The sequence below is a fragment of the Pempheris klunzingeri genome, chromosome 2, assembly GCF_042242105.1.
Source record: "Pempheris klunzingeri isolate RE-2024b chromosome 2, fPemKlu1.hap1, whole genome shotgun sequence".
NCBI lineage: Eukaryota > Metazoa > Chordata > Actinopteri > Acropomatiformes > Pempheridae > Pempheris > Pempheris klunzingeri.
Genome location: NC_092013.1, coordinates 8,195,384 through 8,210,447, shown reverse-complemented (window position 1 = coordinate 8,210,447; position 15,064 = coordinate 8,195,384). Strand labels below are relative to the sequence as shown.

General features: G+C 39.6%; 1 protein-coding gene across 1 annotated transcript in view; it reads right to left on the bottom strand.

The window, feature by feature from the left end:
• Window positions 1-3,422: 3,422 nt before the first annotated feature.
• camk1b (calcium/calmodulin-dependent protein kinase Ib) overlaps window positions 3,423-15,064 on the bottom strand; it is a 38,367-nt gene continuing 26,725 nt past the window's right edge. Inside the window, exons 4-12 of the mRNA XM_070852190.1 lie at window positions 12,481-12,555; window positions 11,095-11,233; window positions 10,523-10,649; window positions 10,209-10,284; window positions 9,838-9,950; window positions 8,380-8,458; window positions 8,044-8,131; window positions 7,125-7,254; window positions 3,423-6,911 (exon numbers count right to left, since the gene is read on the bottom strand). Of these exons, the coding sequence (XP_070708291.1) occupies window positions 6,814-6,911; window positions 7,125-7,254; window positions 8,044-8,131; window positions 8,380-8,458; window positions 9,838-9,950; window positions 10,209-10,284; window positions 10,523-10,649; window positions 11,095-11,233; window positions 12,481-12,555 (925 nt within the window). The 3' untranslated portion in view covers window positions 3,423-6,813. The remainder of the gene's footprint in view (window positions 6,912-7,124; window positions 7,255-8,043; window positions 8,132-8,379; window positions 8,459-9,837; window positions 9,951-10,208; window positions 10,285-10,522; window positions 10,650-11,094; window positions 11,234-12,480; window positions 12,556-15,064) is intronic.

The following is a 15,064-nucleotide window of genomic DNA, read 5'->3' as shown; positions in this document are numbered from 1 at the left end:
GAGAAAGAGTGGAAAGCAAGCAAATGGTTGAAACTGTCCATACCTGCAGCAGCTCTCATGTTGAAGGACAACATGGACATTACAGCACTGACAGATAGAAGCACAATGGATTTCTGCTGACAGACGTGTGCGCCCTCGCTCTTTCACTGCGCACACGCCACATTTCATTTCAAACCTTAACTCAACACTTTAACATAAGGTGAAACATGTAACCTTGAATAATGAAGGGTTGTAAAGGGAAGTTTGGTTTGAGAATATTTTCCCCTGAAGACGCTGTTATAAACTCACTGCAGTCATTTACAATGACCTGCGATATCTTATGAATTTCCTAATACAACTTCATGCGAGGTACAAGAGGAAGTGTGGTTGGGTTTCATGGTCACCAGAAGATGATCCCACTGACTTTGGTGCTCCCCTATGTTTTCCTCTAGCGCCACCATGAGGTTGACATTTCTGATTGTATGTGAAACGTCTGGACAATTATTGGATGAATCAAATTTGGTACAGACATTAATATTCTCCTCAGAATGACTTGTAATAACTTTCTTGATGCCCTACCTTTCCATCTAGCACCAGCAACATGATGCAAATTTAATTTGCCAAATATTTTGGTTTATGACAAAAAAACAGCAAAACTAATGACATTCCTATCAGCCTCAGGTGTGCTTTATGCTCAGCGCTAATGAGCAAATGTTAGCAGCAGGAGCATTTCCACAATGTAGGTTTTGGCGGCACTGAAAGTGATGCAGCTAAACTTTTGTTGCTTCCCAAAGCAGCTGTGAGACCCTTAGGTAGTGTTGTCCAAGTTCACACGTTACAAGCACTAGCTCAAAGTTCACACAGTTTAAAACGAGCTAGTTTACGTTTATAGTTTAAAATTCTCTTCTGACTAATTTTCTTGCTCAAAGTCTGCAGATGTTCTACACGGTAGTACTGTAAGTCTTGCAAGTCTGTCTACTTGTTGACAAAACATCATGAGTTTAACTTGGGTGGAGGAACTTTGACGTGTGGTCTTTCCCTTTGTTAATGTTTTGTTGTGATCATCACTCACTCGCAGATATTTCCCACGACTGGTGGGATGCTTCAACTCGATGTGCTGTTCTAAAATTCCATGTCAATGTGGCTGACAGTCAGACTTGTTTTTTCAGGCGGCGGGCAATTTGCATAAAAATGTGTGACTGTTTCCATTGGAATCTGTACTGATTTTCTCATGAAAGTAATTTGAATATTCATATGAAACACAGTGAGTGAGCACTGTTAACGATAACGATGCTCACGTTCATTAGTTGCATACCGACACGTGCAATTCATCGTTCAGTGCAGCACAGTGATTAGAACAATCTGAAGCCATTGTGCAGTCCCTTCATTTAATGATATTTTATGGAACAAAAATGACAGTTGTGCCTTTAAAGGCAGTAATGAAATAGGACAACAATGCAAGTGAAATATCTCAGTATGGCTGAATTTGAGTAGTAGCCTATATTAATAAGTAGGCTCTACTATTAAACAACTATTAAAGAAGCACAACGGCAACCACCGACTTTCAAAACAATAATTCAATAATCAACAAAATAAAGAACTGAATTTGAGAAGATGGTACTAGTCTTAATGTGCAGGCTCTGTGTGAATGACTTTTGCTGATAATTAGGCCTGGGCTATATTAATGATTAAAAGAAATTCAGACTGCTGAGACATAAATCCCATTGGAAAGTACCTGTGTTTGTTGTATGTGTAGTTTGATGTAAGATGTGTGTTTATCATTCGGGCACAATGAGATCCCAGCTAACATTTTCACCAAGATATCTGGGCGTGCGTCTGAAAACTAAGACGGTGAACATGATTCTAATGCTGGTGTAGTGATACTGTATAATACATGTGAAATGTGTAAGCAAATACATAAACCTTCCTCTGACATGAAGACTTCAGCAGCTCTTTAACTCGCTCAAATCCCCACTAGTCTTTGAATACAATCACAGTGTCCACATTCACAGCAGGTGAGCTTGCGATTTTGTGTCTTGTCGATATGATACCAACCACTAAATAAATCTCTGCCAATTTCCAAATCAGCATTTTGTTTTCAATACACTTTACTGGTTCAAATTACCGACCTTGCTACATATCAACATACAGACGATGAAGTTGAGTCAATCATACTGGCGTGGTTCACTTCTGGCTCATCACGTCTCCGTTTCACATTCCATGCAAGCAGGGGCAACAGCTCGTGTTGGGAGGAGGATGTGGACCAAGTACAATCTTCATCAACATGTCTCTGCTCTCATATTGTAGGAGAAATTAAGCTTTGGCATGAATATATGTGTGTTAACTTCAAAATTGTGTGCTCACTGCCCTCTGGTCTCATCCTTGATTTTCTTGATTTGTTCTGTTCTACACGGTGCCAAGTTTCACCCTTGGCCATGTTGTTCCACTCCTCAACATCTAAACACCGCCTGCATCTTTCAGCACTCACTACCTTGTGATCCATGCAATTTCTCTCCCATTATTTTGAATCAGTCCCTTGTTTCTGGTTTGACCGCATAATTTTTTCTCCGTCTACTGTCTCCCGAATGAGGTCGACCACTAGACTCTCGCTCTGCTCTCTGGTCACCACCAGCGCAAACGCTCCAGCAGCCAAACCACAAGCCTCAATTACCCAGCATTCTTTGGAGAGGCCTCATGTAGCAGACTATGAAATTAACATTCATGACAAACCTCTCAAGCCACAAAACTATTTAATGAGAGCAACAGTTGCAGAATTTCACTATTGATAATATCATTATTCAAACTTTTCAAACAGGTTTGTGTTTTCTGAAAACGGATGAGAGTAACTTTTTTTTTTTTTACGAAGCTGTCATGATGAGCTACTATTATAGTACTGAATATAGTACATTTAGTACATTTATTTAACCATATAAAATGTTTTTATGCCATAGAAATATACAATTGTGAAGAAAACAGCAGCTTAAATGTGCCATTTCAACAGAACACAGTTAAACCAGTCAATTACACAGCTAAATTAGCGGTCAAAGAACACATATTTAAATGTATTATAGTGTAAGTTCATTTATTAGATTCATTTAAAAGTAATGATTAATGTTAGATGAAAAAGCTTTTGTTGTTGATACTATGTTTTACTCTTATATTCCCAACAGCTTTGCTTTAAAGGTCTGTCAGTCAATTTATTTGTAAAATAACAAGTACATAAGATATTAAGGCTTAAAGACTTTACATCAAATCTTTCTATTAGGACAGTGTTGGGTGCACTATTTTCTGCTTGTGCAAATAATGTATTTACTTGAAATCATTGCTTTCCAGAAGCACTGAGGTTAATTGTTTGGGCATGTATTGTTAAATGTGTGTGTTGCATGCAATATAAGCTAACAAACTGTCTTTATATATTTTACAAATGGACTCAGACAGATTCATAATGCATAGACAAGGATTTTAATGTATGTTTCACTTACAAATCTGTTCCAAGCACAAGTCACTGGCTTTCAAACTGAGCAGTAGTCACTTTTCAACGACCCATGATGCCTTGCATACAGTCGCTACTGTAGCCCCAAACAGCAGTTCTTAAAAGACATCATATTTACGGTACAAATACTCATTTGTACAACACGTCTTATCACACATTGGCCACCCTTTACAAGCGGTTTATCAAAGGAGAAACCTTCACACAAATCTTTCTTATAGGCTGATGCACAGCAAAATCCATGAACAAAATGTATGTGCTGTAAAAATGTGCATTTTTTTTTAATGCAAAAGCTGCAGCAATTTATCTAAACACCCTGTAATCAGGCAAGTTCACTCTTGGTATTTTCCTACCAAGGTGATTGTGTGGTGAGGTAATGGGATAGTACTTGGTTATGTATCATTTTATCATCACTTGTTTCATTGTACTGGAATGTAAAAATCTTTAGTTTCCTGTTTCCAGGTTCTTTGCCTCAACAAAGAACAAAACATGAACAAATACTTTGTATTGTTCGTTGAATCTACATTCACAGCACTCAGTTGTAACTAGTCTCCTGATTTATATCTCTAGTTTTGGCTTTAAAAAAATGTTCTACGGATATTGGGAAGCATTTTAATTTGAGTACTTCAGGGATTGAGTGTGCTGAACCGAAAGAAGGAGCTTGATTATGTAAAAAAAAAAAAACACTGTATATTAATTAAATCTAATCAGCAACAGTAGGCGAAGAGCCAGAGCTAAATCAGATTGCAGCAGTTTAATGACAGCGTTTGCGTCAATGTCAAATTAGAAGAGTTGTTTTCATTATTAGAAGATTAATTGTGATATTGTCAGTCTGCCAACATTAATAAAGCCGAGGCTCCCACCACGCGTCAGCTTTCCTCTGCTTGTTTGGGTTTTCCTCCGTCACATTAATTCATGAGGTACAAACAATTCACACTGATAATCCCAGAAAAAATAATCACTCTTTTAACTATGCTTTACAGTTTGGAGACCAGTTACATTACTATCCAAATATACTAAACGCCTACCCAATAGAAATGCAGAATAAAGCTCAAAAATACTTTTTGAAGCAGGACATTGAACTTGCTTTAATCTGTTGACACATTACTTTTCATGCCTTTGTTGCTGTTGACTCTTCTGCACGGCAAATCCTTTTCCAGAGTAAAACTTCTGACAAAATCTCTCCTTTTGCCAGCTCTCATCTCATGGCAACTGTTACATTATCACAAGGAGCGCACACACACTATTCATTGTTGATCATGGGATTCACAAATTATAAGCCACATCATGCAAACATAATTAGTACCAAATGTCTATACTGTTGTATCGGAGAGCGAATGAAACGTTCAAAAAGAAATTGTAGGATATGATGGAGCAGATGAGGACGGATGAAGCTCATGTCGGTGGAGGAACTGCCTTCGCGGAGAACGGTGATCCAGAACAGTCCCTCCATTTCTGACTGTACCAGGCCGCCCAATTGAAGTACAGAGGATTCAAACAAATGTGCCTTAAGCTCCTCAACATCTGATACTCGACACCATTCTCCTCTGAAGAATTTACAGCGCCAGAGACTGTATAAAATCCAATAAAAGAACCACTGTGCTATGAGCTTGCCAATGAACGTCTTTAAAAAGGAGTCCGATTAATGAAAAATGAATAGAGAGCATGCACTCCTCATGCACACACAAACATAAAAAGCATGGATGATGGATGTGCAGTAAAGATAAAGTGAGTCAATCTGATGCATTTTCACGTTCTTTAATCTGGGTTCTTTCTCAACAGACTGAATGTGGAGGAAGTGTGCCTGTAAAATGTGACTGTAAGAAGAAAAAGATTGTATGTTTACAGTACATGTTGATGGATGCATATCAAATTTTGGTTGCAGGTTGTTTTTTTTTTTTTTTTGCATTCACACAATCTACTAAATTTTACTAAGTTAGCCTAGGCTTGCGTATGGCTAAGAACACTGATCAATGCTTTTCCAGATTTGCAAATGCAAGTTTTTTTTTGCACAAAATGTACCGTAGGATTTGTATTGAAATAAATGAATGCTGTTCTTCACTGTGTCATTGAGGAAGCTGGCAAACAACTATAATATATGTCTAAAAAACATTTATTTGGAGGATTTTTTTTTAAATAAATGACTCTCCTGGTCAACCCCTCCAGAAAGGTTTGAACAATATTAATGTTAATGTTATTTCCGTTTAGAGTAGAACAAAATACACTTGACCATAATGGCAGTGTAGAGTTTGTGCACAGGCTTCCCTTCTGAGATTACAGTACGTAACTTTGACACAAAAAAAAGCATAAAGCTGCATTTTAAAGCTGAAAATGTGATACATATAAAATATTAAGTCGCTGCACGAACTCTGCAGAGAGAGACATAACATTTCAGAAGCTCCCCGAAAAATAAACCCATCATACTGAATGTCCTAAAGGCACCTTAGACAAAGATATATCCCTGTGCTCGAGTGGTTAAAGAGGTTTGGGGTGAAAAAAAAAGAGAGACAGGAGAAGCCTTTTCCTCTCGAAAAGCCTGACCACTGCATGGAAACACTATATCGCCGCAAGAAAGGCTACATAGATGGACTTTTCATTGCATAAACTACTCTGTTACTGATTGTCTAAAAGCATGACTTAAAGACAGACTGCAGATCTGAAAATTTACCAGATTTAACTCAATTTCATTTAAAATACGGCAACATATCGAAATGCTCTATGCCTTTCCACCTTTGCACAAAAGACTCCATCATTTGCATCTTACTGCGATGCTGCATTTCTCCAATAGGATATATTTCTAAGATAACAAAACATGCAGGGGGGAAACTCTCTCCTGATCATGCAGTTTCTGGATTTTTACGCTCCAAAGTTGAACGGTAGGAGGTTAAAAAGACAACACAAAAATATATAAAACAATAAAACAAACACAGAGACAGATTGAATCAATAATCATGAGTAAAAACAGTGTCCAACAAGCTCTGTCCTGCGTCTGCAAAAACAATCCCCCTGACATGCTGGTAGAGGAGGTTATCCTCCCCTCCTTCCTTTGTATCCTCTCCCCATTTCTCATCCCAAACTACCAGCTCAGTCTGTAAAAGTGATCCTCTCTGGTGCATCATCATCATCATCATTATCATTAAGTCTCCCTCCTCCTCCTCTCTTCCCATTTTAGGTCTTCCTTCCCAGGCTGGACAGGCTTGCTCCCCCTGCAGGCGAGAGGTTGGAATGACGCTGTATTCCTAACCAGATAAGGGGGGAGATGGTTGCCTCTGGTTCCACCGAAGGGGTTAAAATTGGAAAGTCACTGGGATTGATTAGACAGGTAAGTGGAGCGGGCGCAGGGATCACACCCTGCTGGTTGGGTGGCAGCGGTAGGTGCAGTTGGACAGATGGTCAGCTCCGCCGTCGACGTTCTGGGAGCAGCCCCCTTCACAACGAGCCTCTGAGAGACAAAGAGGACTCACTATCAGTGCTGTAGCTGCTTGTCATTAAAAGCAATAAAGGAGTTGCACTATCTGCAATCTGCAATCCACATATTCTCCCCTCTGAGTGGCTAAATGTTTGCTTATTTACTGCAACATTTCCAGCTTTGTGTGTGTGAGTTAATGAATAACTCAGAGGGGGGCAACACTAGAAACTACACCATAGCTGGCACCTGCATTTTCCTCTGGCATCAGAAGATGAGTTCGGCATGGACTGGGCAGGGTGGGGTTGGGTCCCTCGCTGCTGGTGCTCAGCTGGAGACGCCTCATGTGACGAATCACTGCTGTAGCGTTGAACGCTTGCTGCAGAGGAAAAGAGACGAATACAATATAACCTATATAGCAGTACTCACAATAGGACACAAGTGTGAGCTGTGAGCAGTTCAATTACATTTTTACCATCTCAGACTTTCATTTTAGTAGTTTTTAGAGGGTTAAACATGACAGTATTTTCGCCAGAAAAGATAAAAGAAATGCTTCAGTTAAATGTGTATATTTTGTTTACTCTGTTCTGATTTGTTGTTCTTGTTTCTTTGATTGTCTGTTTATGTTTAAGCACCTGAGTGCAGTGGAAAAGTCTGATTCCTTGTATGTGTTCACATACTTGGCGAATAAAGCTGAAAGAATGCTGTAGTTTGGAGTAATTCCTACAGTTCAGATCAAGACCAGACGTTTTATTGTAGCTACACAGTTTTCTGCAGGAGGAGGCATCCCACTGAAGTCAGGCCTGACTGAAGTATTTATTTTCACACGTGGATCTGAAAACCTGTAACACTTGAAAATATTGTTCTCATTTGGAAACTTAAAGCTTCTATTATTAAAGAATGTTAATTTTACTGTTTTTGAGGCTTTCGTTTTTAACTCGAGTGTTTGGTGTGAGGCAGTTTTTATTTGTAAGGAGGTTCCAAATAAAAGAAAATAATCAAATGTAATGAAGTACGGTACGGTTGCATCAAACCATTTCTTAATTGAATTTACATGTATCATGATATAAATTACATACACCATGATAGAAGATTTTGGCCATATTGCCCATCACTACCATACGGCATAAGTCATGTAAGAAAAAGACAAATTAGGAGTCGGACTTACCTTCCACTTGCTTTTAGCAAAATTCTTCTTGATCTGAGCACTGACAGATTCATGGATGTTCTTGTCCAGAGCCGTATCCCCAGCAATCCTGACAAACAGAGAAATGAGGAAACGTAAGAGTGTGTGTGTGGGTGTTTGTGTGTGTGCAGAGGATAGAAGTCACATTTATAGCCACAGTCATAATGAGAATTTTGTAAGCACCAAAGGTTGCATAACATTCTTAACCTGGATTAGTTGAAACAAGTAAATAACTTCAGATGGATTATCAAGGCTTTAATCAGACAACAGAAATCTTCAATCTGAGTGTATCAAAGCAGAGAAGTATAGGACCAGTACCAGGGGTGCTGCAGAGCCTGCTCACAGGTGTAACGCAGGTTGGGGTCTTTCTGCATTAGATGGACGATAAAGTCTTTGGCTGTAATGAAAAAGATTAAAAAAGTCAATACTACAAAAGTCATTAGAAATTGGTGTGGTCTACTTATTTGTGACGGCCCAAGCTACAACATCGGGTTAAAACGGGAAGCTTGTTAATCTAATATAATTTCAGAGTCTATCTGCTGTCAGCAAGTGAGAACAAAACTTGATTTTATTCCCATATGCCAGAAAATTGGCTGCTGCATCGATTGTATAATTTTTTCTAAACTTTGGCAAGATCCTCGCCCAGGGCAGGGAAACAGGGACCCAGTCCAAGAGCCAGGACTGGGAAAAAAATCAACATGGGATCATTGCCTTGCCTTGTGGGCTCAGCACCTGCAAGGTGAAAGGCAGTGATAAAATATTTTTTTAATAAAATATTTACTGGCTTAGAAAACTTGAGACATCACTGTCTGTATGAGAAAGAGCTCGACTGGTTCTGGAAACACAGTGTTGGAAAAGAGGTGGTCTCTGTCTTGGAGGCAGGATTTGCCCAAGGTGAGAAGTGTCAGGTGGGTGAATGGATACTAACAAGCCCTGGCTGCCTACTTCTGTTTTTTTCTGTTGGGCGAAGGGGGCTGTTTGTTGTTGTCAGTGTACCTCAGAGTAGAGATGGAGATGGTGCAGGAGAGGACTTGTATTTAAAAATCTTGTAGGTGGCGTGTTTCAATCCTTTGATGCCTTTTATTTTCTGAGGATAGACAACTTTGGCAAAGATAATTGCACTAGAAAATGCCAGCACATGCCTGGTGAGGAAACATTTCAGCTTGATCTCGTTCCTGAACAAAGATCGAATTTCAGCTAAAGTGATTGTACATTTTCTTGCATAGGTACAAAAGCTTTCCAGAGCTTTTTTTTTTCCATTTTCAGGGATGTTTTCCTAACTGGAAAACGTTAAAGAATCCCAGGCTCTTGAGTTTTTCCACGACATGTTTGGGGTCTAGTGTTAAAACCTCACATATGATCACAAGCTGTGGGGTGACTGAAAGAATGACATCACCAGTATAAGCAATAGAAACGAAATGTATCCCACAGAGTGGCTGACCTCCCTCTGTGTGTCCTGTGTGAGAGGATCTCAGTATGTTGGTATAACTTTGGAGATATTAACTAACTAATTAGAATAAATATACAGAGCAGACCCAGGTCAATTTCTAAGAGGACCTAAGGTCAGGGAAGTTGTTGTTTTGACTGCTTAAATCACTGTGTATCCCCTCGATTATGCCCTTGAATAAACTGACATTTCTAAAGAGCTTATTAAACACTTGGAGACCTACACATTTAATATATATAGCAATATACACATGTTAGCAGTCCCCATGAAAAATCTCCATCATGCTTTCATGAGAGCACTGAGGAAAAATATCCTGATATGTGTTGTACCTGAATCAGAGATATCGTCCCAGTAAGGTGAATCAAACTCATATTCTGCCTTCAGGATCTGTTCGAACAGTTTGGCATCATTCTCGTCATAGAACGGAGGGTAACCGCACAACCTGAGAGACACACGAGGGCACAGACGTCATGTTTCACAGACGTGCGGGCAATTTTCTACAACAAGCATCCCAGGAGGTTAAGATTGCTATCCATGTGGTTAGAAAGGCACTGAGCATGCAAAACAGGAAATCAGTGACTGATCTGGAACAAGATACACATGGCATGACTTTTAAAATACAGCTTCAAAGCAAAAATATCCATATAAAACATGCCTTAATCCTGTGCTATGCTAGGTTTGTGTCTTAAAGAGTACTCACAGAATATAGGCTATGACACCAATAGACCAGCAGTCCACTGCCTTACTGTAGGGTTTCTGAGCCAACACCTCAGGGGCTGCAAGGACAAAACAAGGTAATATGGAAGTGCATATAGGTAAGATAGATGAAACAACATCTAGTGTGATAACTGTAAAATTTAAATTTTGTAGTTTTTACAAGGCTAAAATGATTCATGACTTCAAATATCTGTACGTGCCTCTGATTAGCTGTAGGTGGCGTTTAATAAGAGAGACAGATTATACATTACTGTTCCAGCACTGTGCTGATACTGAATGGCATTGAAGTGTCTTTACCAACATATCCAGGTGTTCCACACGCTGTCGACATCACGCTGCCAGAGCCCTCAATTTTAGACAGACCAAAGTCACTGATCATGATCTTGGAGTCTTCATCCATGCTGTAGTACAGCAGATTCTCTGGCTGCGGCGAACAGAACCAAAGCCAGAAATGTTAATAATATTCCAAATTGTAATACTCATAATCATAAATGATACAAATCATGCAATGTTTTCTCATGGACACAGAAATGCACACACACACAGACAGACACACACACACACACACACACCCACCTCCACCTTCCCATGCACACAGTAATAACTAATCTCCATAAAAGGATTATATGCTTGTACAGAACAGATTAACACTAAAGTCAACGTTTGTTTACTATCAGCAAAGCCATACTATGATGGAAACTTCCAGATATTCAGAAGACATGCATCCAGTTTGAGAGAAAACAGGGTTGTTTTTTTTAAACATATTTTGGTTACTCATACAAGGTCAGTGCATGGTCTTGAATACTCAAAACTCAAGTTAAAAATTCAAAATTATATATTTTCTATCGTATCTCGGACCCCGGACTGACCTTGAGGTCACGGTGCACAATGCCCATGTCGTGGAGGTATTTGACGGCATCCAGAATCTGCTGAATGAGCTTACTGGCATCTTTCTCTGTGTAGAAACCTTTCTCAATGATGCGATCGAAGAGTTCCCCGCCAGACACCCTGGATAGAGGAATGTATACAAGTGAAGCTTGTTAAATATATAGTGCAGAAGGAGCCCACTGATTGGCCAACTAAGCTTCAGATGTTACGTGTTGATAGTTGCAACAGAGGAACAGGGAGATGAAGTCTGACAGACTTGGTGTGAACATATTATTTTGAAAATATGTGTGAAGAACAAGACAAGCAGAGTGAGAGAGAGAGGACATAAAGGAAATATAGAAACACAAGAAATATAACTAATATTATAATAATTTTGAAAAGTACTACAGTTATATGTATCCAACAAAGGAGTGCATTCAGATATAAAGACACAAGTATTTTGTTGTGGGAGTCAATACAAGCCACTAGATGGAGACCTCACTCCATCAATACAAAATCTGTAACACACACACACACGCACACACACACACACCCCTTTTGGAAAGGCAAGATGAAGAGATGAAGAGGAAAAACACAAAATAAAGGAAAGAAGCTGAATTTCAAAAAAGGTCAGGACTGTGGGAGTCTGGTCTTGAGCTTTCAGGTGTTTGTAAAGGAAAACTGACCTGACCTCTGTCAGCAAAAACTCAGCTGGACAACCTCTGTGTCACTTTGCTATCTATTTCTTTCAGTTCCCTTATTAGACATTACCACCTAACACGATCTTGCAAATTTTTTTTTGACATTGTTGGCCCAAATTAACAATAAAACTTAATAGGTAGATCTATTACTGTGAAGCTCTGACGTGTAAGAGTGTGCAACCCTGAATCAGATGGAGCACAGAACATACTCCGAGGACAGACAAAAACTATTATGAGGGAACATAAATACACTTAAGAAAAGAAATTCCCACTAGTTCTTCCCTTGATAAATGCACACCCTCCCTCTCTGTCTCTATCTTTTAGTCCTCTGATCTGCTATTAACTGCGATTAATACATAAATGATTTATATTTTCTGGAGCCTCTCTGTTAATAGTGTTCCTGATCCTGATCTCTCCTTTCCCTTGTTCTCTCTCTCTCTGACATTTCGGTAGTTTGAGGTGGGTGGGAGGCTGACAGGCTGCAGGTGTGAGGGCGAACTCCCCACTGGTGCTCATGAGTAGGCAGAGTACAGTGTTTTGCTTGTGTGTGTCTGCTCATGCACATGTGAGTGTGTTACAGAGTGAAATTAATGGCATGTGACATGCAGTGTGTGGGAGCGCAAGTAGGGAGTTTGAAACACACAGCACAAAAAAAGGAATCACACAAGGCCACACGTGAATACTCACAGTTGCATGACAAGGTAGAGGTGTGATTTACTTTCAAATATCTCCTCCAGAGACACAATGTTGGCATGCTTAATCCTGTGAAGACAGAGAGAAGAGAAATACAGACAGGGTTATTATTAGTTATAGTTATTCATTTTAATCTTCTTCTTATAATACTAATAACTCTACTGGCCATTTGTATTTTATAATCTCCCTCTGTGTCATGACAATTCCTTGTTTGGGCCTTGAAATATTTCCCAGTAGGTAGAGTTGGGACATTCAGCTCATCACAGAGCTTGATCCAACAGTCACATGCACCTCTTACTGACTGTAGTGGAGGCTACAACTGTGTGATGGCATGTAGCTCCCTAATTGGCTGAACTTTGTGCTCTGCTGCCCATTGAGACAGGGGCGAGAAGATGACTCACCAGGTCTATTACTTTTGTACTCCTCTGCCTGATTTGTGTGTGCTGTTACTGTATCTGTATTACGATCAGTGGCCACTTTATTTGGCACACCTAAGGCTGATACAGTGATAAAACAACAACGATAAGGGATCGTGAAAAAAAAGCTATAAAAGTTGCTAAAAACATTTTAATAAAACAAATGTGGACATTTTTTACTCAATACGTGACAACAGCCCGTCGGTCTGAAGTTTTTGGCGTGCATGTCAAGGTACACATCAACTTCTGACCGCAAAGCATTGTTTGAGCAACTGGTGAACACGGAGGACGTGAAAGAACACGTCCTCTGGTAAAGAGATAAACCAGAGGCATGAAAGCAACGGTGAAAGTGAACTCACGTTAGCCTTCAAACTCAAGGAAATCATTGGCAAAAAAAGTAACACAACATCAATTATATGGAAGTGGTACAGATGACAGGAACAGGAAACACCAGTTTTTTCCATCACCTGAAAAGGTGCTTTCCCAATAATGAGAGTATGAAAATGCAGGCCTATGTTAGTCCTCCCACTAGTTTTATTAAATGTCCTAATAGTTCTCCAGCTGTTGGCAGCGCTAGCAGGGTCAAAAGGGTCAAAAACAAACACGCATCATGTTATTCTATTTTTTGTGTTAATAGACTATATTAGACTCATATTGTGATAAATATCAATATCAATCAGTATGGAAAAAAAAAAAATTGCATTCATCAATGAGTACGCCTGTACAATCTACTGCAATTCCAATATTAGTGTTCTGCCATAAAGTCAACATTTATGATGCCTATGACTTCAATTTTGTTGACAGTGTCATAGTTGTGCTCATTAAATGACACGTTTTACACGTCACTGAGGTCATAGTTAGTTCATCCTGAGGGGCGTTTCTAATATTCTGACTTACTCACGTATGTAAGGGGCAAAACATTAGAAACGCGTCTCACTATCATGTAGTTCACTACGACCTTTAACTGTGATGAACAAAAACAAAACATTATAAACTTTGTACAGATAGATGTTATGGCATGCATGTTGTATTTACTTCCATTAGACTGTACTGGTGTACCTAATAAAGTGGCCACTGAGTATATATATCAAGCCATTGTCACACACTCATTAACACATATTGGGTTTCAGTATAGTATGTACGACAGTCTGTGTAACAAACTGGGTCGAGGGTTATGCAATGTTAAAATCCAATATTGAACGACATTGCAAACATTTTTTCTCTAGTTACCGTTTCTTTTTACTTACTTAGAGGTATCGTGGTGCATAATGAGCAGCTCGTTTGTATTTTTGCTGCAAGCATTTTCTGATGTTTGCTATTCACAATAGGATCTTGTTTATTGAAAAGTGACTTAAGTGTCTTTTTTGCACCAGCAAACAATTTTAGGACATGTAGGAATGTAATGTCTGTTTAAACCCTGGTAGTTTCCGCACTTCTTTTATGGTATTGACCAAAAAGTGTTTGTAGAATTGATTAATAATGTTATCAATCCATCCGTCAGGTAGTTTCTGATTTATGGTGTGCATCTCGCGTGCATCTAAACTCTTAAAATGATTGCTCCAGAGTGCTAATAATGGTCAAAAACTCCACTGGGTGCCTTTAACTCCAAATTTCTGATTCTGATTCTGTCTTTGGCCCTCGTCATGCTCTCTGTGTGTTTTTGTGTAACCTATTCATATAATTCACATCGGTACCCAGACTATGAATGAGTGTTTGAGGGTTATTGAGTTGACTTGATGCTAGAAAGACAAAGACAACACAAAGCCACGTGTCGAAGCTGTACTGGAAGTACAGTAACTCTGTCATCCTCAGCTCATACTGGATTACAGCAATGACTCTTATCCAGATTGTAACAATGCAATGGGCACCTTCATTCATCTGCTTAGCTTGGCGTGCAAAGAGAGACGGACCCAGTGAAGGATGGATTAAACCTGCAGAGTGAGCGGACACGTGTGAACGCGTGTGAGCTTGCACTTTCACGTGCAATTAAAGAGGGTCGAACACACGTGGTACAGCAGTGCTGCATTCAGCTTGAACGCCTGTGCAGGTTTGTGTTTGTCGGGGTGACGACCTTGTGGTGGACACCGGTCATGGTGATCGTCAGAGAGCTGAATTGTCTATTGAGGGCTGGTGAGTCATCTGCTGGCCCCTGTCAGCACCTG